We start from the raw sequence: 27,381 nt of genomic DNA, 5'->3' as shown, positions 1-27,381 counted from the left end.
CTCCAAAATGGAAAATAAAACCAAATTCTCCCCATGTACTAATGCAAGTGTGGTTCAAAAATCCATCATCCCAAACAATGGAATAGTTAGATAAGGCACTGGGGTCACTGGCGTGCAGCAATATGTTGATTTTTATTCTTGTCCCAAAATGATTTCTTCTAGTAGTAGGAAAACTGCTTTATACTTGTAATCCTTCAGATAGTTCGCCCATAGAGAATGCAAAGTTTGGGGGAAAAAATTTACCAATCATGGACATGCACTCCACTGCTATTTCAGAGTGAACTACAATTCAACTGTTATGAACATCTGGAAACAGAGTGTATTGCAATTTGAGAACAACAAAAACAAAACAAACCTGTATGTACTACGTGCATGGCCATGGGTAATGGATTTCAAGAATCCGAATTCATTTTGTGGCCTGTCTCCCATCAGGCGGAGTTTTCAGTTCCACGCAGGGGGAGATGGGCTTTCCAGCATCCGACTGACATTCCAAGAAATCGGGAGTTTGATTTCCCTCAGAGGAAGGATGACGACAGAACCATTTGAATGAATGAAGAACACATCACGGTTGGCTAGCCAGCCATCGGGACACGCGCACACCAGGGCAAACAAACACATGCCAGCTGCATAGTTGAGCTTTTAACCTGCTGCTCAAAAGTTCTGAGCATATATAAAGAATTGGCCTTGATTCATGCTGTTGACACGGATACCTATGTGTACGAAGGGGTACCAGCTCACAGTATGATTTTATTTTTCCTCAAGACATCTGAATATATTACTATTCCTATTGCTCTGTGGACTTGGAGAGGTTTGCTTTTCGCTGTTCCTGTGTGGATCAAAACAGTGGAATACACCTACACGTACGCTGAATTCTTAGAGTAAAATCAAATTCAAGGATGGGTTTCGAAGGTCCAATTTGTTTTGACACTTCAGGACATCCATCAAAGACACGGCTGTGATGGTAGCTTTCTCTTTTAGTGTCACTGTCACATGTTGTTGTAAGAGACATATTGTGTATTCTTGGGTTGTCCATTTGTTTCCATCTGAAAGCATAGTTTGTCTAATTGTTTCTTGTCATCACAAGAACTGGAGAATGGAGCGCGATTGAATACTGTGTGGGAGTGTGTGTGGCACAATCATCTATAAATGAAGGAGATTTGGGATCAAAGGCATATGACATGGGCCAAAATCATCACCGTTCACGCTGTATATTGACCGATTCTGTGATGCGCTACGTGTATTTTTGGCATGGGCAGCGCCATACTGGGTGTATCATCCGACCCCCCCTCCGCACTCCCCCACCCCTCTCCCTACATTAGCACGCGCGCAGAATGCAAAACTGCTTTAGCCAATGGGCGTCTCGTACTGAGTGCGCGAATGCTTGCTAGTGCACGAACCTTTGTTACAAGTGCGTGATAAACATGTTGCCCGGGGGTGGGGGAGAGCAGGGGGGGTCGGCTGATACACACCGATACACCCACTATGGCTGCGCCCTGTGCCGTAAAATGTCTGCTGCCCTCAACGAACCCGAATCGGTCAATAGATGATGCTTCAAGAAGTAATTGATTTCCATCAGGTTTAGTTGAAAGAGAAGCAATGAAAACACAGTTTATCGGTAGTCAATTGTGGCAGGCATCAGGAGTAAGGTTAGAACTGAAGATTAAAGTCACATATCCAAATCTGTTGGCATGATTTGAAAAATGTGTGAAAAAGTCAACCGAAATTCAATTATTTAGGTATCATGATATTTGGATAGACTTTAAAGCATGAAATTACCCTTGTGATCATCAGTTTTATTGCAACTTATTGTCATCAAATACTGTACAGTATCTTTGTGTAGTGTTTGATTAGGATGATTGAGAGATCAATTTTGGCAAAGTAAAGTATTACAAGGTTGCTGTGCTGTTTACCATCTGAAATAAGAAAATGGATCAGCAACTTGCACTTAAACTGGGTAAACTGTTTCATTGCCTGTGGCAGATTTCGTTGTTTGGAAATGATTGTTGAATGATACACTTTCATTATCAATTTGTGATACTCATGTCGTGTTTATATTTCATTTTCTTTGCTTTCCTCACAGGACATCTGAAACAAACAAGCGATGAAGATGAGTGTCTTTGTCTTCACCACGAAGGTCTATGAGTAGACGCTTCGACTTGTGCCTTTTGCAGCGTGACATCCTCTCAAGGTTTGCCTTTCTGTGAAGCAAGGAAGACAAAAACTGAGGAAACTGCTTTGTGCTTGTGACACATAATTGTCCATTGGTGCTTTTCATCACGTTCTCTTGCAACTACTCTATCTCAGCTGCTGCTTTTCTTTTCCTGTGTCATCACCATCTGGCTCGTATTTGGAGATATACATCCAGACAATCGCAGGCTGATGTCAATCATGGACGCCAAGGTGGACGAATCTGTGAACAGACTGGACGGCATCCTGGATGCAGAGAGATGGTCGTCATCGCCGACATCGGTCGGCAGTCGCCTGACCCAGACCGGGGGAGAAGTGGAGACGCTCCTCTCGACCGTGCTCAAGACAGACTGCCAGAGCGACGGAGGTGAGTAGGAGGTTTGACTCCCGGGTCTCGGATATATTGGTGTCTAGGAACCTCTCCTGCCCTTCTACAAAAAGCACATCGAATTCCCCCTTTTTGTCAGCAGTTAGCCAGCATGTCAGAATGAATGCAAGTGCCCTGTGTCAACTGTAGATTTAGCTGGAAACTTAAATCACTGTCGGTGATAATTCTAGTTCACTGTATTATAGGCCATATATTTTGCGGGGGTTTTGTTTTCACAAATTTTGCAAGTCGGGTGCACTTTGCGGATTTAACAACACATGAAAATTTCAACTCTGACCCCAACATGAATACAATGTGCATATTAATGTGCATGTACTGGTACACAATGCAAAGTACACAAACAAGGTGCAAGAAAGTACAGAGCCTTAGTCTTATAGGCTGACTGTGTGAATGCATGTGTGAATTTCACCACTCACGAAATTGTCCAGAAGTCCCGCAATTCGCCAAAAAAAAAAAAAAACACAATTATGACTAGCCAAACATATGCCATATTGATGTGCCAAAGAGGTGAATCCTCTTATTAAGGCAACAGCAATCATGTTTTCAAAAGAAAAAGGTACTCAGAAAACATCTGAACTGAGAGAAATCAAACAGGGAGATGTATCTCAAACTTTAAACATCATCTATGCAACCAAAACAATGACCTATTCAGACGAAATGAAGTTTGATGAAGTTTGAAGTGCTTGGGCATTAGGGCTTCTTCCGTAAATTACAGTCCCCTATAAATGGAACGTTTCCGCCCACACGGTTACTGTGTCTCCGAAGGCGTCTCTTTAGTTTGTAATGCCAAGCTAATGCAGATGGAACACAAGCAGTTAGTGCAATGTCACATTGTGCTTCTATATGGGGCATTTACGTGGTAGAGGTGAACATAAAGAAGGAATTCTTAGACCCGGCAGTATTACTTGATCTTCTAATGGGATGAGAGACCAAGCAAAGTAGATGGGGGGGGGGGGGGGGGGGGGGGGGGGGGGAGGCATTAGGGGAAATATATGGGAAATGGTTACGCAAAAATGGGAATTCCAGTGCAGTTGAAAGTGGACAAAGAATTAGTTTGGGCATGCAGAGTTAAGTACCCGGTAAAGTGTAAAGTGCCTTTAATTATATATATTGAACTGGGTTGTGGAACTAAACACCCCATCTCCTAGCATTCTGTGGTTGTGCACTCAGGTAAAATATACAGAGCACACGCGATTGCATACAAAATGTAGTATTGGTACACTGTAAGTTCTTTTATTTCAGGGTGCTGCACACCAATTTGTTCCTTTCCCTGAGCAAGTAAGAATGGCTTTCCAGGGTTCAAAATTGGCAATGGTCCGCTGGCCATTGGCCACCTGAAATCTCGTCGGACTAGCTAAAAATCGTAAAATTCTGAAGTTACTAGTCCGTCTGGCTAGCCAAAATATTGCTTCAGTGTCAAAATTGATTGTAAGTAGTCCGCATGGCTAGTTTTTAAAAAAAGTTAAGTGCAACCCCTGCATTCTACCATTGGTACTAAGTAAAGTATTTAAAAAAACCCACTTTCTTTTAAAAGTAAGGAGTCCGTGCTTGCACTCATGCCCATATGGGCCACTATTAATCAAAGAAATGCATTTTATAATCTTATGTGATGCCCTACATGCTTTTAAAGAAGAGAATGAATGAATACGTTATGGATTAGGGTCAACATCACTGCACATTGTCAGTGATGATAATACAGTGTAAATACCAGCGCTGGGATGCATTCAGGCTTAGTGAAGATCACACAGACTTTTTTCCCCCTTGTATCGTCATGAGTATGGATAGGCTCAGCCCTCAAAGTGGATATTTCACTGTGAGATGAGTCATGGACTATGTTAAGTACTGTATTCCATCACAATGATTAAGACTGTGAAGAGTATAATATGTTACTAGGTGTGGATGGATCAGTTCATTTTGTGATATGAATCAGCAATGTAATGCATGTCAAATGTGATATTCTTGCATTTTATTTGCATTTCAGTGCTGTATTTGTACATCAAGATCCATCAACAGAGATGCTGTGAAATCATTACTTGAAATTTAAAATGTGGTGTACACTTTATGCCTGTATTTTAAGGAAAAGAAGAATGATTCAGGTGCACCCAGTCAGGCAAGATAGAAATGAGTTACCTGGGCCCTGTTTCATTAAACTTGTTATCAGTGACAAGTTGTCATAGTTGTTATAAGCTACTGAAATCCTTTGCGTCTGTCTACTAAAGAGCAAATTTGTCTCAGAAATTTGGCAGTTGTCACTGATAACAAGTTTTATGAAACAGGACCCTGGTTTGGCTTCATAATATCGTACAGTGTACTATGTATGATTTACCGGTCCCTTTCATAGAGGGAATAATAGGTACAATACGTGTACAATGTATCATCCCAGGGTACTACTTGTACGTACATTCCTCCATATGGTACAATCAGATAATGAAAAAATAAAATGATAGCCCTTTGTGATGACAACATCACATACTATAGTGTGAAATGCCCCTATTACAATTTTCATATTCGAGGAATGTACAAATTAACAAATTTAATTTGTAGAGGGAGACAAACTGGAGAAACTCACACCTGGGGGGGGGGGGGGTGTTTCATCAAGGTTTGTCAGTGCTGACAACTGTCAGCGCTGACAATTTCAGCAAAACCTTGGTTTTGATTAGCTGAGATGCTCTGGTCACTGACTGTTACTATGGTGATTCAAGTTGTCAGCGCTGACAAACGTTGATGAAACGCCTCCCAGAATATACAGTTTGTTGAGGAATCTTCAGGATTTGGTAGTTTGCCGCATTCAGATCAAATACAATGTATGTCATGTCGATTGTGAAGGAGAAACACTGATTGCACATGTTCCTCAGTGTCCATGATTCAAGACATATTTTTTGACAGTACCCAAAAGTACGTTGCCATGGTAACGGCATATTATGGGCAAAAATGGGTACAAATCTTGCGTCGCGAACTCCTCACACAGTTTTTGATCAATTTTTATGAAATTAGATACAGATGTTCATCTGAATATGTTAATGTGCAAGACACATATTTCCGCAGTGGCAAAAAGTGCGTTGCCATGGTAACGGCATGTTATTGGTAAAATATAGGGCAAAATGCTTCATGGCAAAACTGCTTCATCAGTGTTCTTCCAATTCTCATGGAATTCATATTGAATGTTTGTCTTAGGATATAGGTCAGCATGACACATTTCTTGACAGTGACAAAAAGTATGTTGCCATGGTAACAGCTCACATATTATGAGCCAAAATGATGGAAAATTTTGTGTTGCAAACTACTTCCTCAGTTTTTGCCCAATTTCCATGAAACTTGGTACAGATGTGTGCCTTTGGTTGTAGATGTGCAAGACGCATTTTTTGATTATCTGTGATTTACTCTGAAGGAAGCATGTTTGTCAGCATATCATGGAAGGCTTGCTGTCTAGATAGTGCCAACTAGCTTCTGTACATTGGACATGAGCAAGACGGCAGTGCTGTAGTGATTGTTTTCAGTAACAGTCTGGTTGACAATAGTGAATTGTTTACTGTTGCAAAAGCTCAGAACCCCTCTTCCATTGAACACATCAAGTTTTTTTGTTGGACTGCTTTCAATGTTCCATTATTTTTTTTTTTTGGATTTGCTCTTATCTGCATATGAGTGTGTACAAATTTGCTTAATACGAAGTACTGATTGTTCAGCATCTTAAACAGTGTGAACGTACAGTTTTGAAGATGTGTTTAAATAGATTAGACTCTAAAGCAATGACGCTACCACAATATTGTATATAATTGGTTCGAAAGTGGCACAGATAGAACTTTGGGATTGATAATTTACTGTTGTACACTATATTGTGCATGAAGAGAAATGTAGTTTGCCAAAGTGCTGATATGTATGTGTAATTGGACTAATCATCAAAGGAATTTGTACATTATTTTGTTGGATAACGGCATTGAGCTATTGAGGTTGTGTGTACACAATTGTACGAGCAATAGCTTATCTACAACAATGTGTTAGCGATGAAAAAGGAAAATTGCATGCTGGTTTCTACGTCTGGTTGAATAGAAGTGGGATACACAAAACTTTGTTTCCAAGAAATGTACTTACAATGTACAATTTTACAAGATTGATGATATGTTTTAGATGACAGTTTTGAATTAAAGAAAGCTCATATTGCCTAAAATACTGGGTGCACTTTGCACTTTATTTTGCAAAATCTTTATTTTTTATTAATCTATTATAAATATCATATTTTGTACTACAGTAGGCTTCTCAATGCCCCAAATTTCAAACTTTTGACGTTAAAATTTAAATAGTATTAAGCCTAGTACTGTAATTCTCAGAGCAAATTACTGTATGTTTAGAGTTACAATTGGGGGAATGGTTTATGATGGCTGAAAGTGAGTGCTTTTACTTGCAAACATGCCTGTCAGAAAAATGTAACTTGTAGGCTTACAATGTACATTGCGCCCCCACTGGGCCAGCGGCACCACCACCACGCTGGCGTTGTCATCGCTGCGAGCACACATTCCCCTTCTTTTGTCAATAATGTAGCCTTGTAAATCAGATGCTCCAAAGTCAGGATTACTTAAACATGCCTTCTAATATCTTTGGAGAAATTGAGAGGAAATTCTGTGAACACTTTCACTTTCACTCAAGATTTATCCAAATCATAAAAATCAGTTGTTTAAACCTACATTTATTTCGTGTTGAAAAAGAGTGCTGGCAAAAAAATTTGAGGGTTTCTAGGACAACTTGTTTTTCAAACATATGTTTACAGTGATACAATATATTACATGTTCAGCTAAATTTTGTATTTTGTTAGGAAATAGCTGCAGGTCAAAAATCGTGTTTAAAGTTTCACATAATTTTACATGAGATATCGCATCAGCTCCCCTGTAAAGTACCATACAGTTTAAATTGTGAGGTACAATTGTATTATAAGAGTTTTAGCATGGAGCAATGATTCTGTGGAGATGCATTCACGACTGTACATATTCATTGTGTGTATGGGATGCTATCAATCACATATCGTGTGAGTCATCAATGTATTTAACAAACCCACATGATACACTTCAGGATTTGTAGCAAAAGACATGCCATGCTATATATATGTAGAAATGGAAGCAGATATGGAGGCATAAAAGCAAGTGAGGGTAAGGAAGGTTATGACAATAACCTGTGTATGAACATGATTGATTTTATTCATACAATCAAACAGTGCCAGAAAGAGGAAGGTACCATAGCACACTGCTGGAAAGAGTACAAGGAGAAGGAGTCGAGATTGTGAAAGGGATGTATAGTACGGTGAAGAAAGGGATGTATAGTACGGCGAAGAAAAGCAAAAAGGGGAAAACCAGATGCTAAGAGAAGGAACTGAAGACAACGAGTGAGAGACGAGGAGTAATGTAGTGATGTTTATGAAGCAAAATGTGGCTGGCGTCAGTAATCAGGATGTACTCTCCGCGGTGGTGGTTGCGGTTGAAAGGAGCGGTGTTTACCGTATGGATTGATTTGTCAGGGACTCTGGCTTCTTGACATTGACTTCTCTCACGTAGCCCAAGTCGTCCCGGTACACATTCAACGGAATCCTGTCCCAGCCAGCAGTGGAGAAAACCAGACAATCAATTTTGTTTTTGTTTTTTTGGTGTGTTTGGTTCAAGGTTGTTGTTTTTATATTGGGGGGGGGGGGGGACTGTTGAGACATCTTTAAAGGACAACTTTGATATCAGTTTCATATCAATGTGCTGAAATACCCTGTCTTGAATAGGATAGTAGGATATTGCTGTGAGACCTTGATGAACATAAAACATGTTTTCATTCACTCATGTATTTGGTCAGCTATTTCTTTATATCTCTATGGGATTTAGTCATTCAAAGTGTACATGTATACAGAACATAGAAATGTTTACTGAATTTTGTTGCACACTTGCTGAATTTTTTTAAATATTAATTTATATAATATGCCATGTCGGTTGCATGGCATCATGTAGATCGATGTCCACAGACCGTTACCTCATTACACGTCATGGGTCAGGGTGTACTATGGGCTCCACAGATCACTATGGAGCGTCGTGCCAGTGGAGACATGATTTCACTGTTAATGTACATATGTGCAACAGTAAAAGGTCCCTATGCTATTCATAGTCACACAGAGGTAGGGTTATTCTATTTCAAAAGATTGTTATTGCCAACAAATGTTCTTCACACTGGTATCCCTCTGTGCACAAACACAAAAATATGTATTGATGGGACTACTAAATATCATTAGATATAATGAGGTACCGGTACATTGTAACCACTGTGCACTGTAGATAGACACAAATCACTGTATGTTGCCCATTTTGTATATTATTATCCTACAGGTAGATGTTGCAAAGTTTGTAGTCTAGCAGTGAATCATTCATGCTCTCATGTACAAGTTGTAAGCAAGGCTCAACATTACCACCAAATTTCATTGTTGGGCCACCAAAAGAAAAAGTTAGTGTCGAGCCATGTAAACTTGTATCAAATCATATGGCAAACGCTCATACTATGTGCTAGCCTGCTTTGTTCATGAATAGTGTACTGTTAATATGAGTATTTGAGTTAGGCATATTGGTGTGTGTGGGTTTTTTTCACATAGGTTCAGAACCCTGAACACTCAATAATTCATCATGATGTCTATTTGATGCCTTTTTCTTTCATGCTTTTTTCATTTCTGCCTCCTTGTAAAGATGCCGAGACGGATGCGGTTGCCAAGCAGCAGGCGGCTGTTGACAACGTACTGTATCGGGCCATTGTGTGTCTTGAGACCGAGCTTGGCAAGCAGGAGAAGGATAGTGCTGAAGAAACAGAGATTGAGGTATGAGAAAAGTAGTAGCATATGATTCAATAGCAAGATCCTAATGAAGTGTTGGAGAACAAAAGATACTACAAATATGTCAAAGGAGACATGGAACATCATTTAACAGAGGAGATCAAGTTTTAAGACATATTATACATATAAGATTCATTCTTTGATGCTTGAGAATGATATCACATATTAAATATGTAACTTGTCAATGAAGACTTCCTTTTCGGTATCTGATTCGAACAAATTCTGGATGGTTATCTTGGTGTACTAGTATTTGTATTTTGCCGAAAGATGTCATTGGCTTGTAACAAAAGCATGCAGACACGCATTCACACACAAACACACAACACTTTATCGTTCATTTTAGCTCCGTCAGAATATCATTGTCACATACCTCCTACTGAGTATTTTCATCTTAAATGCTATCACATGAATCAGTTAGAAATCATAGGCGAGTAGGAAAAAACAAAAATGCTTTATTATCCTTGACTGGCCCTGTTTTTCATTCATTTGTAGAGAATGGTTGAAAATAGGAAAGGGGACTGAAAAGCCAGGCTTTTCTTCCATAAGGAATGGTTACTTGCCAACCCTGCTCTTTCATGATAATGCATGGTTATTAACCTAATCTGTGTTTCATCTTGTACGAAATTAATGTTCATTCACTGGCTACGTATGTACCATCCTTTTTCTTTTCTTTTCTTTTTTCTGAAAACATCCTGTTTCTTGGCACATGAACATGGAGGAAATCATTGAACTTTGTGTAGTTGATTTTCTTGTGCTTTGTTGTATGAGTCATTTTGGCCAGCCTTGCAATTTGAGAATCTGAAGGAAGGAAGGAACCTGCCAAAGAAAATGTGTTAAAGATACTTTTTGCTGTTTTTATGTCAAACTGCAACAAGTATAAAGTAACAGTGAACTACATATTTATAACTATCAAGCAACAGAACAGGTAGATGGGAATATACAATTTCATATATGTCTGGTATTGTATATGGGGGTCTGTATTTATTATTACATTACTTCACTTATAAAGCTACCAATGTTGACTTTTTTATTTGATTTAATGGAGAATAACCTTCTAATAAAAGTTGCTCTGACAACGTACAAGGTTTTTTTAAAGGTATAGTAACTGTCGTGGAGTCTTCCAAAGTTTATTTGGGGATAGCAGTTTCTATAAAAATACATACCATTTTAAACTACCAACTTTTTTCTATCAACAAGTGTAGCAATGTGTATATGGAATCATTCCTTTAATTTCCTTTTCTTTCCTGTATGTGCTACGTGCTGTCAAGCGAACCGTGAGAGAAAAAGACAGATTTTATGAGGAAATGTAATGTGATCGCCATGGACAACACAGCGAGACATATTCATAAAAGCCTGTATCTCGTAGTCATTTCAATACAATGTCTTGTTTACATATTGGGGCTTTTAACTTTAGTGATATTCAATGTCCTTTCTCTCATTGATATTCCACAGAAGGCAAAGCAGAAGCCTCCATGTATCTGAAAGGCTGAAGAATTTTGGTGACAAATTTGCAGGCTAGATCAGACACAATTGCCTAATCTTTGTCAAGAAAGGGGGTTAATGATCACTCTGAAAGTGAAATTGGATCATAAAAGGGGGGAAGTAGATATATCATTGCTTCCTGATAAAACTGTCCCATTTGCAAGAGTGAATTCAATAGCAAATCTCACCGCCTGTGTGCATTTATATCTAGAATGCTGTCTGTATTTAAAAAGGCCATCAAATGCCACTGGGGGATCATGACCTGCTGAGTGGTGTAGGATTTCCCTCAACATTTTTCATGACATCAATGTTTTTCTTTGAAGCTGAGAATTTGACAGTTTTGGGTTAGGCCAAATTGAATTGTAGTTAGAATGGCCCAAAGGGATGTAGGTCGGGTGGGGAGTGGAGACTGTGTGTGGATGCTGTCGTCTTTAATAGCTCTTGCTGAATCACATAGTTGAGACAAAAGAAGTGGAGAGGGAAAATAGTAAAATGAGATCATGAGGAGAAGGCCCCAGTATTAATGGGTCGTTTATGACTTTGCGTGACTTTTTCCGTTCTCTGTCAAGGTTGTTTAGTCAGATAATTTAGCGTAGAAGAGTGATTGGCAAAGATACATTTCTGTAAATGGTATCAATACACAACACTGTGCTGACATTAAATAGAGGTTTACAAGGATTTTAGAGAGTTTACAGTGTGAGGCAAGAGCTATGTGAATCTTCGGTTCACTGTCCCATTATATATCAAATGAAAGCAAATGTCACTATTCATTGCATTTGCAGAATACGTAACAGTAAAAATGAACCCTTGGGGTAGCAATACAGTAAAAGTTGGCAACTACTGGAGTTATATAGTTTAGCGTAAAGCAAAATTTGTAGCATGTGAGAGCAGTGTGATAAATGCAATTAATGGTGGAGAGTACAAGCAGAATTGCATTTAACGAAAACGTTGAGAGAGTCATGAATGTCGTTGAAATAAATGTTCTGTCGTAAACTACTGTACATTTATATTGATGAACATTTTGTAGCCCATACATGTAGCTTTCCAGTCATATCATTTTGTTCATGGTGCTTATCCACTGTGTTTACAAAAAGATGTAAAAATAAAAAAAGACTGAAAAATACATTTCATTGTTTTAAAAACTGTATAAATATTTACAACTAAGCTGCCGACATGTGAAGGATATTATGTCTGTACAAAGAAGAGAAGTATTTATCAACACACATCCAGGAACAATTCTGTTTCATAAAAGCCTTATCCGACATACAGAAAAGAGAATATGATACATGGTTGTATGTTTAAGTGATACTGATGCCCATGCTATACACGTAGAAGGTTATCTTACAGGGCATGGCAAGTACTATTGTAGTGATATCTATCCCCTGATTGAGCACGTTGGTGCTGAGTATCTAATACACAATACATTATCACTGACATGTGCCTATATGTCATGTCAAAAATGTTAACTCTTTTCCTGACATTTATTTCACCACCCCCCGCCCTCCCCCTTTTGTATGTATATGCAGGTACATGTAGGTGGGTTTCTTTTATCCTGCCATTGGACATACAATTGTATGGACCCCTGCTTTTTCATTTTTCTACTTCAGTTGAATTTTCAGACTATGTCCCCTTGTGCACTCAAGCATATCAGTGTAGAAAAAAACAACAGCGATATATATCTGTGCACTTGTATGTGCTCATGTGCATGTTTATAAACACTCTCACGCCCACTCTCATGCCCCATCGTGTGCAGGCAGCACCATGACAATTTTTGTACCAGACTTCCTGAAATGAAGAAGTTATGAGATTTGAAGTTTGAACACCATCGTATAAAGTTTATGACCAATATTGATGACCTGATGCATAGTATGACATTGCAAAATGCTGTCAGTAAATTCAAACACTGATCAATCAATGCCTCCCCCCCCCCCCCAATGATATTATTAAAATTCACTGGATGTTTTGTGTCATTAAAAAAGAAATATTTTGATTCACCATTTCTTATCTTTCTTTTTTTCCGCCTTCTCCCTTTTTTCTTTTCATTTGTGCCTGTTCCCTTGCTTTTATAACATTCTGCCACTTAATTCGTTCTTGCTCTTTTACCATTCCTTCTTTCAATAACTCCAATTTCTTTTGTCCGTGTAACTCTGACCTTTTACAACTGTTGCTATATCTGCTCATTCCTATGTTCCTGTTTAAAATGTCCCATTATTGTCTGTCCTTGCATCCTCTCCTTTCTTTTTCCCCTGTCACATCTTGTCCATGTGTCCCCTCGACCTTTCCTTTTATTTTATCTGCCTTTTTCTATCCCTGTTTGCCCCATGTCCCTTCCTTACCATTGTCCCTGCCACTCCTTCTTCCTGTCTGTCCCTTGTCCCCACTGTACCTTTGTCCCTACCATGCCTTGTCCCTGTCTGCTCCCATTCCTTCCCTACCTTTGTCCCTGCCACGCCTTGTCCATCTGTCCCTCATCTCTTCCTTACCTTTGTCCATGCCTCTCCTTATCCTTGTCTGTACCTTGTCCCTTCCTTTCCCTTGTTCATGTCACACCTTGTCCCGACACCTTTTCCATTTTCCTGTCTTTTGTCCCTGCCTCTCCTTGTCTCTGTTCCCTCCTTACCTTTGTCCCTGCCTGTCCCATGTCCGTCCCTGTAACTTTGTCCTTGCTTCCCCTTGTCCATGTCTGTCCCCTGTCCCGTCCTCACCTCTGTCCCTGCCTCTCATTGTCCCTGCCATCCCTTGTCCCTGTTCCCTTGTCCCTGTTCCTATTTTTACCATTGTCCCTGCCTCCTTTTGTTTCTGTTTATCCCTGTCCCTGCCTCCCTTTGTCCCTGTCTATCCCTGTCCCCTTTTCACCTTTGCCCCTGCCTCTGCTTGTCCCTGTCTGTCCCCTGTCCCATCCTTACCTTTGTCCCTGCCCCTCCTTGTCCCTGCCTCCCCTTGTCCCTGTCTATCCCTGTCCCTTCTTTACCTTTGTCCCTGCCTCTCTTTGTTCCTTCCTTTTCTTGTCCCTGTGACACCTTGTCCCTGTTTGTCCTATGTCCCTTCCTTTCCTTTGTCCCTGTTTCTCTCCCATCCCTTCTTTACCTTTGTCCCTTCCTCTTCTTGTCCCTGTGACACCTTGTCCCTGTCTGTCCTGTGTCCCTTCCTTTCCTTTGTCCCTGATTGTTGCCTGTCCCTTCCTTACCTTTGTCCCTGCCTCTCTTTTCCCTATCTATTCATTGTCCTTTTCCTTCCCCTTGTTCCTGTCTAACTTCTATCTCAACCATCTCTCTGTTTCTGCCTTTCTCTTACGAACTGCCCCTTTCCTCCATACTCTCTTATGTTCTCATCCTCCTCCTCCTCACCACCTTCTACCATTTGACTGATCATCCTCTGACTCCTGTACCTCTTTTTGATCCATCCATCTGGTTCGAGCAGGTGAATCTTCTGGCCAGACTGGAGCAGGTCCTGGAGTATTGTGCTTGTCGCCTTGGAGCCAAGATCATCTCCCTGGAAGTGTTGCTCCTCCTCTCAGTCGTCCTCGACCCAAACGCCAGGTATGCCTGCTATGTATCAACACACAAATCAACTGACAGTGACAGTCGTGCGGGCGTGCCTTGAATGCAAGGGGGTAGAATGTTGCAGAGACAATAGAGGGGACAATGATGTAGAGGTGTGACGACAATAGGCATACTTTGTTTCAAATAAGAAATATCTCCAGATCTTGTGTTGAGATGCCCGAAGGCATCTGTGAAAAGATGAGGTGACTTTACAATGTTGACCTCACCTACGTGTAGCAAATGAATTTGGAATGTATGAGAACAAATTAATTGCTTGTATGTGTGTTTTGAATGTGTGTGTGTATTGCGTGCAGTGTACTGACTAATTATAAGGGATGACACCATGAGGAGTCAATAGTCATTGACATGAGTCAGTAGTCATTGGCATGGTCAATCTTCACTCTTGCATCTGCTCACCACACTTAATCAATTGAGCATTCTCCTAGTGATTTCCCCTTTCTGTCCCTCTTTTGATGTTTTGATGATATTCATCCATGAAAAAGCCATCATGGACTTTAAGTAAGTCCTAAGTGGAACTAAACTCAAGAATAGAATCAGTCATCATCGAAACTTATTAGTTCTCGATTTGTGTGGGTCATTACTTGGGATGCGGAGGAGAAATGGTTTGATTCTGGTCAGAGAGGATTACTGACTGTAGTCTTTAACAAGTACTAGTATAATACCAACCACTGTATTCAACCTACAGTAAATAAAGTCACTATCAACCCCTCCTACCAACAGCTAGGGAAGATTTTGGAGAAATAAGTGACTGGGGCTACAATGTAGTCGGCATCTTTGCAATGTAGTACAGGGCAAAATTTTATGTAACTGTCTGATTACTTGTACGGGTAAAATGTGGTTCTGTTCAATCCCCATGTGTCAATATGAAAAAGAAATAACAGAGGTTTTGTATCATGAATACATGTCATGCCCGAGAAGCTATCGTACTTCATTTATCGAACAACATAGTTTGCATATATCCATTAGTTCATCGTTTTTTTCATACAGATAATTTATTTATGGATATATCAGATATCACAATAGATCAATCATCATAAAGAGTGTAATGCAATGGTAATAACTGTAACCCTGAAACATGTACTGTTGGAAAATATCCCAAGCCCTTGAAGAACTGAAAGAAATTAAATGATAGATATCTTTTCTTATGGTATGACATGTCAGTCATTATGTCGGTTGTTTCAGCCGACATTTGCTAAACATGCCAGTCTGTTTTTGTTTGTTTTTTTATATGATTTTCATACCAGGAAGTGTCAAAGGGCACAGTCATAAGAAAATATGTGAATTTATTAGATGCAGAATTTTTAAAGAAACCTAACTTTGGAAATTTTAATCTCAATTGATAATTTATGCAAGACTTTTTTTTTTAAATGAAAATCCATGGTATCTTCATAGGTTAATATAAGTATGCAAGTTTTTTGAACTTTTCACATTACTTGTTTTTCATCAAATAGAAGCAAAAGAGAGCCAAACTGTAAACAACATTAACAGGAAAAGGATTGAGTCAAGTGTGACTGTTTCTTGTGTCTTTCTCAAATCTCCAGCAGTGCCGATACAATGCTATTCTTATGCCCGTGACCATCTGCAGATTAAATGGCAATGCTATTCTGAGTCCTTCCAGGAAGGCAGGGCTGCTGTTTACTTCTGAAACGCACACAATTTTGATTTGCACTGGAACACAACCCGCCTCCCCCTTTATTATGATGTCATCCTCTGATTTCTTGCAATGCATGTTGCATTTTATATGAAAAAAAAAAGAAGTTTAGCACAATTGTTCCAATAATCAAAGGATATCATTTTAATTTTCATATTTTCTGTAGAACCAATTTTAGGCACTCTACAGTGTGATGTCCTTCATATCTTTGTGTATGATGGTATATTCTAAATCTCTCTAGAATAGGCTGTAACAGAAACTTTAGCAGTGTTGCTTGTCTTTAGTGTGCTGATTCAAACTATTTTCGTGGCAAGGGATACCTGCACTGTGCAAAGAATGATTAACATTTTTGTGGGCCAAATTTTTTATGAAATATATGTTGTTGCCAACTGTGTTTCACAACTACATTGTGACTTTAAGCACATTTGCACTGATGTCATTGACATCCTGGCAAGGAAGCTGTCCTTGGCAATGATATGTTATGATACCCCCCCCCCCCCCCCCCCCCCCCCCCCCATCGATCATGTTACCTGGTGAATATCCAGTAACACTGACATGCAAATACCCATATATAAAGTTCACTGGCCTGACAATAACATTCAGTTTTGGAAAGTTATATGTGGTTTTCATCACTCCTGCATGGAAAGTTTTAGACATACATGTAAGAAGATTTTAAAAAAATGAGATTCTAAGATGCTTAAAGTTGATATGTCATCTGTCATGTAGGAGTAGGATTAACCTGGAAACGGTGTATATTACTCCATATAAAATATCGCCAAGAAATGTGATATAATTATTCTCTGATGCCAAGATACATTCAGCCTTCTACAACTATGAAAAAAACAACAACAAGCAAACAGACATCAGGTGGTATAGCATCTCGAGAACTGCTTGCAATAGAAAGCTGTTTATGGCTAATGGCAGGAAATTAGCAGTATTTGTCGGAAATCCATCCCATAGCGTGTGTAGAGCTAGAAGGATGTTACTTCCTTGCTACTCAGCATCCTTCTGCTAGTAAGCTAGCAGAATGTATTATATGTTTACACTTTGTCATCCACCAATATGTGTATGTGTAGCATAAAATGCTATGCTTTTTTTTTTTTCTCTCTCTCTCTTTCTCTCTTATTGTCAGATCGCAAGGAGATAATTTCAGGGCTCTTAAAGAATTAGGTCAAAGTGCATTACCTATAGATGCCATCGAGCTGGAATGGCTAGGTAATTATGTTGATAGCGTGAGGCCGTGGGGAGCTGTATTTTGGAATGACGCAAGTGTGATGGTTGGGCACACAAATAATGGAACATGTAGTCTCAATGAAAACATTGTGTGCCTGTGGGTAATGTCCAGCCAAAACATTATTTTTCCTGCCTAGTGCTGATGTATATTTTCATTGTCATTATTCCAGTGATATCATTGATTTTTATCATACAGAATTGTGGTTTTAATTGCCCTGTTTAATTCACATCTACACAGTCAGTCCCCAATTAGTCTCTAATGGCAGAAAGGTATTTGAGGCTTGTTTGTCTTGTAGTTGTACATCATATCACTAGCAGTAGAATGGCAAATCTCCAGGCAGGAACAATACAAGGTGTTTGCTTGCCATCATCGAGTATACATTTGCCATGGGCCATAATGACTATTCTTTGCATCGAGAGAGTCTGGGCAAAAATTTCCGAGGCACGCTGAAAGAGATTTCGGCTGGAAGAATTCTCATATCCGTCTATTCAAACAAACAGACCAAAAACAATACAAAACAAACTTCAAAACATCCAGCAAAGTGGAAATGTCGAGGAAGGAATCATGTCGTGTTTTTAGCAGCAAGATTCCCAAAGCTGCGGATAGGATTAATGGGTTTTCATGATGTGTGCTTTTAAAAGTAGATGAGGAAGAAAGGTATATTAATGATGATAGCAGTGTGGCAATATCTTTTGTTTTGTTCAAACCGACTTGTTTCTCCATTGTGGAGACTAATTGACTTAATCATATTGCATCTTCCTTTCTGTTTTTCAATGCTACCATTGTCTGGCCTAATCGTCCTCGCTGTATGAATATTCCCAAGGAACTCTTGATATCCGTCGACTCGGGTGCTGGCAGTCCTTTGAAAGGGAATGATTTTGTGGCCGTGAGAATTAACATGCATCCCTCTCTATTGCCATGGCAACAGGGCAGCAGAATTGACGTGTTGGTTTTAGATACAAACCATAGATGTAGACTGATTGCCCTGAGCATGGTGCAAATGGTCGCAGTAGGATAGCGCAATTAGTCCTAGAGTGGATGCACCCCGACCGACCAACATTGATCTCCATATCTGTGCGAAACCGATAGCAGCGATAGGGGTTGGGTCCCCAGTGCCCTTATGTCGTGTATAACAGACATTCTCTTCAGAACCCGTGAGATGAAAGGAAAAGAGAGCGATAGATATATGATGATGCTGATGAGAGTGATTAGAATAAGATGTCAAAAGAAGTACATTGTATAGTTTTCACTGGCATCCCCCCCCCCCTTTACTATCTTGTATTAAAGTTAGTGAAGAAATGTGTAGATGTCACGATGATTGATTGATTAATTCATTGATTCTATTTCTGCATTTCTTCATAATGATTAGAGATACCTTGTATTGCAATTTTTATCCTGCAGTGACAAGAAATACTTTTGAATGAATAGTTTATAACAATGTTTATGTCCTCCCTTGTATACTTTGAGGAATTTGCAGAATTGCTTGAAATGAGCAAGGCATGATTTCTCTTTCAGATTGGTAGAGGATTAGACAGGACTTCGACTCAGTCTGAATCGTTGAAAGTGGTATTATACTCATAACTAAATACAAGTGCATCAGAGGGACATTCACCATCCCCTACCCCCTGATGACCGCCCCCCCACACACACATACAGTAGACTGAACAATTTCAGTGCATATCAACCATGCTTTCACCAACCATCATATCATTATACAGCTGTAATTTGTGGTTTCTTGGATATAGTCAGATTCACTGATGGAGACATGCACTTTGTTGTTGAGATCTTTGTATTCCGATATTAGAGTTCTTCTTTTGAAGACTCTCAAATCTGCAATTTCGAGGAAACATTTTAACATCTCTACGCAGACACTTCACTGAATTAGTCATTTGTGGGTCCAGCAAATGGCAAATATCACGTAAATTACCCGGAATATTTTTCCTCTCCTGAGGGAGCGCCGTGACGTCTCTCTCTGCCGAACATTTCAATGCGCCGTGGATGAGTCACATGGCAATAGACTGAGAAATAGGTCAGGTAATGTCGAGGCTGCAGGTCATAGGCCTTTCGGAGGCACGGCTCTCTCTCACGAGTCTGGAGACTCCATCAGAGCACTGGCGAAGAAAGCTCGTCTCCATGAAATCTGCTTGGCCGTGTCTAATTCTGCCCGTGCGATATCATCAATCCGAGCGATATCTGCGATTGTTGTGCCACAAGCGTGCGAAGGTTTAGCCTGAAATAGGCAGAAGAACCTGTGTGATAGTGGAGAGACAACTTTGTTTGTTTGGGGAAGAAAACAAGAAGGCGTGGAGAATGAATCAGAAACTTTTCATGAATTAACCAGATGAACGTTAATTACAGTGTAAATAAATTAGATAAAGGCATAGCCATGACAGCTGTTGCCTCTTATTCGCCCTCATAAAATCCCTGTTCCGTCCCACCTTCAAAATAGCTGCTCATGCTTTTCACAGGGTAGTGTATCCTAATGGCTTGCCTGTTACGTAGATTGACATACATTACAAATTGCCTTCTCCGTGAAAGTTAAAATGGCTTTCTCATAGCTCGATTGCATCTCTATTAAATCTTCATGCAAATGCCAAGATAAATGCTAAATGTATTTCCTGGTGAACTTCCAATTTATGCACAGGGCCATTTGTGAGCACTCGGTACTGACAAACATCGTGCACACAAAAGAAATGTAAAACCTCTGAAAAACGAGAAGCTCAGATTTGCCATTATTCATTCATTGGCAGAGCCTGTCTTCTCTCACCCATCTTGGATATCCATATACTACTTGTGGAAATTCAGGAGAGAAATGATTTATTCTCATTTGTAATTCAAATTTCATGTGTCATTTTGTGTTTACTGCTCATTTTGTTTCGTACGGGATGTTCATCTTACTTTTATCGACAGAGCTACTATTTACCGTAGCGTGTCAGTCCACTTTTTAATACTGTGAACCCATAAAATGAAACCAGATTAGGCCAGCTGCGAACAGACTGTAAACAGCACGTAATGTGTGGCCTTGTTCGAATCCAAATGAGCATTATTAAGAGAAAAGAAAAAGCAAGAAGGAAGAAACTAAAAAATCAAACTAAATCACTGCCCTCTAGGCCACTCTGCCTGTTACTTCTCTGACAGTTGATGTCATTTGCTCTGCTAGTCCAAAAATACCCTGTTGTTTACGTGCAACCAAGTACCACCTTGGTCACCTTGTCCTTTTTTTTCTTCTTCTTCCTTCTTATAATATTTTCTTGTCTCTTCCTAGGAATAGGATGAGGGTGGCATATGAGCAGTTTGCGTGTTTCCAGGGTATCAGTTGCCATGGCAGTTTTCCAACATTGATGTCACGGCATTTCCATCGTCCACTAAACCTTGTATGTTGCAGATGATATAACTCTCAGACACGTGTACGCTTGCACATGTAGGCACTGATTTTGAATAGTGATATTAGAAAAGGTAGGATGCAGTATGCTCATGTATCTGAAGAAGATAGATATAATGAGCCAGATATCTTTGTAAGAATGTCACATTGATTATATACTTTATGAACCACAATTTAATCAGCAGAATACCTATTGACTACTTGCATATTTTCATCGACCATATGAAAGAAAAATCAAAACTACTTTTGGGGGGATCAATCGGTTTTTGTTTTGGTTTTTTGGGGGAAGTTTTTTTCTTCATGTTTAAACATAGAAGGAATACCTCATGAGAATAGTCTTGGTCATTTATGCTTTGATGTAATATGCATGAAAATTACTCTGTACACAAAACATACTTCTCTTTGAATGTACTTGCAGAAGTTTATACATTGCCTCTTTTTTTACCTGTCTTGAAACATACACGTGTATGTGGATAGATATCATGTCCAGCATGTATCTATTAGAAGTCAGTTTTCATAGAAAAATACCTTGTATAATGCTACGGGACTTTCCATCATGAAAACAAAAAGGAAACAGAAGGCCTAATGAGAGATATTGTGCTGGGAACATTAAGGTCATGTAGTTAAGATGACACTTGCCAGGTATCCAACCAACAAAGGCCATCCAGGAAATGCCACGTGGTGTGCAGTAAATACTGCGCAGAAGATGACTTTATGAGTTGTTATGTCATGCTTATGATATAAGTATGATTCAGCAAAATAGTTAGATATTTGTTTAAAGTGTTTTTCTGGCAACAACACTTAACATCTGAACTTCCAAAGCCATGTTTGTCTTGGTCCCAGACTTTACAAACTGCAATTTTACCACTGTGAAGCAAAATTTATGGGATGAACATGACATCTGACTGTGCAACATTCTGTATGGTGCATTTGCAATGAGAAGAGTGGTGTTTGCTCAAATTAACGTGGTGATAGGGGAAGTGATAATCACCTTTAAGATTCATCATGCCCGGGCATTATGCCGTAATGGAAATTGGGAATGTCTGAAAGCCAGGCTAAAATGTCCTCCCCAGCTCCCAGACACGGGAGTGCCATGGTAATAGGTGGATGTTGAGTGAATAGTGTTAACCCTCGTCAAGTCTTGGCCATTCCAATCTTGATGACTGTCCGTATCAGTTTCTCAGATGTAATCACGCTAGCAAGGTGGACTGTCCAGTGTCTATTAGGCCTGAGTTAAAGACCAAGTCAGGGTTGTTCTGTTTTGTTGTTATTACTGTGGTTTGTTTGGTATTTATTTGTTTTTAGGTGGCTAAACAATAATTTACTTCTGTTTACTGTCATATGAAATTGATTAAATCGTAATCATATAAATTTTTTCCTAATCTTGATTGAGCAGGTTTAGTCTGATAACATACTTAGAGGGGGAAAAAACACAAACATATGATGCATTGAGAAATTTGAAATTGTGTATACATTGTGTATAAGTGTATACAACACATAGAGAGCAATGCGTAACCTGTCATTGGTATCAAACAATGTGAAAATGATTATGACCACCTTTTTAATGCTTGCTTTAATATGTGTTGCTGGTAGAGGCCAGCCCACAGTGCATGAGACTTTATTTAGTGTTCACTGCACGGTAAATCATTAAAAGTTGATATTAGAAATATGCCACTTTCGGTGCATCTTAACAAATGAACAAGCAAAAATAGCAAGACCTTTAAAGTAGATGCACAAAACATTAAGACTCCGGTGGCTGTGCAATCAGTGTATTTACAACTCTCTGTGTGGGGATTTTCTTTTTTTCATGCCTGTTTGAATATTCAATGAATTCTGCAAACACCTTGATATGTGTTCTAGACTCCCAGTGCTAATAAATGTTAGGTGAGGCCAGATTCCTATAACTGTGTTCACAACAAGTTTAAAGGGATGGTAAAGTTTTGGTTGAGACCTGGCTTCAGGTTTCTGACTAGTTTTGGTGAGATTTATAATGAGAAACCTCTTCTGAAATTTGAAAGAGTATGTAACTCCAAGAGGAATTCAATGTTTATTTCATGAAAATTGGTTTTGAAATGGCTGAGATATCCAAAACAAAACAAAATCCTAATAAAAGGGAGACCCACCTTTTATTAGGATTGCTTTGTTTTTCTTTGTTTCTGGACATATCTTAGCCATTTCAAAACTGATTTTCATCAAATAAACTTTGAATTACGCTTAAAATGGTATGCTCTGTAACATTTCATAAGTGGTTTCATGGTATCTCACAAAAAGTTCAAAGCTTAATCCTCATCTCCACCAGTAATGTACTATCCCTTTAATAATCAGGGAAGGCAGTGTGGGCTGGCAAAAATTCTGTTAGACTAAATTACCCTCGCCAATCCTGCAATCTTGTTGATTTTTAAATTTGAAAAGAATGGAATTGCACAGTATTTCCAGTAACAGTCTGCTTCTTCTTCACACATGTAGCAATCCTTGGCATGTAATAGTTACTACCCAGCTTCAAGCATGTACCGGTAATATGCAAAGACCAGTGAAAACTGAAAATCTGCTGATGAGTCCAACACTGGTCCGAGAAATCATCATTTGAAATATAAACTTCAAGTGCTCTGTGATGATTATGATTTATTAAGGCATGGACTGCAGAGTGTATCTATTTTTAGTGTAGAGAATATCATCAACCGTACTTCAGATTAAAGGGAAGGTAAACCCAAAGAACAATGTGGATTGAGTGAAAGCAGCAACATTAGTAGAACACATCAGTGAAAGTTTGAGGAAAATCGGACAATCGATGCAAAAGTTATGAATTTTTAAAGTTTTGATGTTGGAACCGCTGGATGAGGAGACTACTAGAGGATATGACGTATGAGTGGACAACAATACAAAGAAAATATAAAGGAAATTCAACAAAAATTCACTTTTCTAGAATTATAAAAGAGCAATGGACCAACCGCTTTCAGAAAGCAGGGGAAATAATTGCTACCCTTAACATATGTCAATATCAAGTTGATGGAATTTGTAATTTTCATGAAAAATGGATTTTTGCAGAACTTTCTTTATATTTTCTTGGTATTGTTGTCCGCTCATACGTCATAACCTCTAGTAGTCTCCTCATCCAGCGGTTCCAACATCAAAACTTTAAAACTTCATAACTTTTGCATCGATTGTCCGATTTTCCTCAAACTTTCACTGATGTGTTCTACTAATGCTGCTGCTTTCACTCAATCCACATTGCTCTTGGGGTTTATCTTCCCTTTAATGAAATGATAGAAATGACATTGAATATGTCTGCTCTTGTGTGGAAAACCACAGTACGCAGTTTTACATTCTTTATCAATACGGAAGAGCCAGTCATCACTTTCACTTCCTAAGTTGTGTTCTTCCCTTTTCATATATTCATTGCCTGGCATTAAAGGACAAGTTCACCTTTATAAACATAAGGATTGAGAGATTGTAGCAATATTAGTAGAACACATCATTGAAAGTTTGAGGAAAATCAGACAATCCATTCAAAAGTTATGAATTTTTAAAATTTTTGTGCAGCAACCGCTGGATGAGAAGACTACTGCAGCGTATGAATAACTTGCGTACAACAATATAAGGAAAATATAAAGAGAATTTCACAAAATTCCATCTTTTGAAAAAAGTACACATTCCCCTGACTCGCTACCGACAAATGTTATGGGCAATATTATTCCCCCTGCCTTTAGAAAGAGGCAAGTCAAGAGCTCTTTTATTATGCGAAAAAAAGTGAAAATATGTTGAATTTTCTTTTACATTTTCTTTATACTGTTGTACGCATATGACTCACAAGCTGTAGTAGTCTCCTCATCCAGCGGTTCCAACACAAAAATTTTAAAAATTCATAACTTTTGCATCGATTGTCCAATTTTCCTCAAACTTTCACTGATGTGTTCTACTAATATTGTTGCATTCTCTCAATCCTTATGTTTATGAAGGTGAACTTGTCCTTTAATAGGTTATCTGCAAGGTATACAATTTATGGAAGATTTAGACATATCTTTTCTTCTCAAGTTATGATCCCCTGCCTTGACAGTGAGTTGGCAATATGATCAACTATGCGGAAACAGTATCTTTAACTTCCTTAGCCCCCCTTATTGGGAATTATATTTTTTTAAAAGGCAGGAAATGTGACATGTTTTTGGAAACATTTTCTAGTTTCTGTTGTGGCCAGGTCATGTGATTCCTGAAAGTGCAAATCCCTGGCAAACGCACAAAAGTGAAAGATTACAGCATATTCTGAAATATGATTTGTGACTTTCTTCCTCATTTGTGGCCCTTTTTGAGTGTGAGTGTGTCTTGCAAGTGTGTTTTTCTCTTCTTTGTTTTTTAACAACAAAACAAAAGCAAAATAGATCAGTAACAACTCATCCAAACACAGTTGTAGATCAGTTGTCCACATTTAAAGTAGGAAAAAAAAAGCTTGTGAAATGAAATGGGGATGATAGAAATTTCCAACTTTACTGAATGGATATCACAGTGTCAGTATGGAAAATGACAGCAAGTGTGAACGGATTATTATGAGAAAAATGTGAGGTACTGCCAGTCTTATCCATCTACTTAATAACAAGAGCTAAAAAGATTTATTCCTTTATCGATTTTACGCATTGACCCATTTTTGTGGATGTTAAGAAAAGCGATGCTTGACCTTTCGATTCACACTGCAACAAAAAAAAATGAGGATGTTATGGCAAGAGAGAAATTATTGTGAGTTTTTGCCACCATACTGTGCCATGCATGGTTGGTGAGCAGTCTGCTGTATGCGATTGACGTACTAGTTACCCAATGGTGGCTGCGCACTTCACCTGTGGCTTCAGGAGTACTGTAAACATTCTGAAGTCACATGACAAATGCTGCGTGTTTTTCTGCAGTGAGGGGTTCACACACTAAATCATGACAGCCATTTCACGTGAAGTTCGAGAAAAAGAGAATCACAACGAGTTGTGCATTTCTTGTGTCTGTGTTTAGGGTGGCGTTTGGTGCAGTAATGTAGTGCACTTTGGGTAAAATTTTGTCACTTTTCTGATGGTATGATTTTCCTTCTATCAGGCAATTTTTCACAGCCAAAATAGTATGATGTTGATTATACTAGAACTTTATAGCACAGTGATTTGGCTAGTGTCACACTGCTATTGATATTCAAATTAGTGCAATGATTTCAAGCATGCTAGTTATGGCTGTACATTGTAGCTACATGTTCATGCACATGCACTGACAAGCTGAATCGATGTGCACACACACGAATTATTGCATCATTTCAGTGTACCATCTACACATGTCACATGTAAAATGTTGAATAATGCATCGAAGGTTGGAAACTTGTGCTTGGGAGGGCTTTGAATTCATTTCAGAGGATTTGAGGTAACGAGTTGGACCGGTCATCAAGGGTAGACGAGTTTGGACAAATGTCGGATACCATTAACATACACTGTACATGTACTGTAGCAGATGTGTGCTCACTAGAGGAAGTGCCGTGAAATTGAATTCATACAAAGCTAGCAACATTAACTTTGGCAGTATTGTTGTAGTGACAAGTCACAATTGTAATACATTTTTGTATTGTACAGAGCTGGTGAGTGACGGCAAGCATTGTAGAGGTTGTATTCCATTACAATGATGTGTTCATGAAAATGAAAACAAAACAGAACAAAAACCTGGAAGAAAAAAACACACAGATATGTTTAGTTATAGGGAGAGAGGCAGAGAGGGAGAGACAGACACACACAAAGAGGGAGAGGGAGAGAGAAGGAGGGGGATGTTGAAATTTTGAATAGAGGAGCCACCGCTCTTTTTTTTTACCACCAGGGCTTTTCATATTCACTATATAGAATGGAGCAAACAGTGGGTGGAAAAAAATTCAATAGATTCCTAGAACAAATAATCCCAGAATAAACCGGTTCCAGCCCTCTCCGTGCTGGTAACATCACTGTGCATGTTGGAATGTTTTTTTAGAATTACCTTTTGTGTGGCATGTCTCTGGCTCACTCTTAATAACAATGCAGCGCTGGAAATTTCGCGAAAATTCAGCCAGACCCGAACGGATGAAAACCCCTTCTTGTTGTGATGTTTTAGCATTCACGTCCTGCAACAGAACAGTGAGTGGCTCAGCATTACTGAAGTGAGGGGATAAAAGAGCCAGACAAAAACACCAGTTAGCAATCACAGATTTTAGAGTGAGGATTTGGTTGAGAAAACATAATACAGGAAAAAACAAGAGCTGAAGTCGAGAGGAGTCCAGCTGTTTCTTGTATTGTCTGCTGATAAAAAAGGAAAATAACTTTGTAGCATATTATGTACATTTGTTTTTCTGAATGTGGAAACAATGACGCCATGCCGACGAATTCACTGAAATAGAGTTAGTTGTCCTCGGTTATGGAATTGAGATATATCAGCATGATTTGTTGAAAATTAAGAATTTGACCAGAAATGAGAAATATGACAAAAGAAGGATGAGCAAATACATATTTTCCTCTAGAAATAAAAAAAAGGTGTAATTGACATTTCAGTTTCAAGTGAGTCATCAAATGCACGCCATCCATAAAGATCTGGAAACAGGGATACTTCTTATGTCTCTTGACTCTGCTCACTTGCATATGTACATGTGTAACTTTCTGTTTGTTTCTCACACAACATAC

At 39.0% G+C, this 27,381-nt stretch overlaps 1 protein-coding gene across 2 annotated transcripts in view; it reads left to right on the top strand.

Annotated features, from left to right (window-relative positions):
• Positions 1 to 27,381, top strand: part of LOC139720717 (uncharacterized) — a 66,660-nt gene that overhangs the window by 11,758 nt on the left and 27,521 nt on the right. For both annotated transcript variants that reach the window (XM_071632071.1, XM_071632072.1), the window contains exons 2-4: positions 2,081 to 2,554; positions 9,274 to 9,401; positions 14,319 to 14,437. In XM_071632071.1, the coding sequence (XP_071488172.1) occupies positions 2,380 to 2,554; positions 9,274 to 9,401; positions 14,319 to 14,437 (422 nt within the window). In that variant the 5' untranslated portion in view covers positions 2,081 to 2,379. The remainder of the gene's footprint in view (positions 1 to 2,080; positions 2,555 to 9,273; positions 9,402 to 14,318; positions 14,438 to 27,381) is intronic.

Source organism: Diadema antillarum, unplaced genomic scaffold (assembly GCF_040938485.1).
Source record: "Diadema antillarum isolate AM-2024a unplaced genomic scaffold, OU_Dant_1.0 scf00000132, whole genome shotgun sequence".
NCBI lineage: Eukaryota > Metazoa > Echinodermata > Echinoidea > Diadematoida > Diadematidae > Diadema > Diadema antillarum.
Note: the sequence above shows the minus strand (reverse complement) of the source record. Positions and strands in the feature narration are given on the sequence as shown.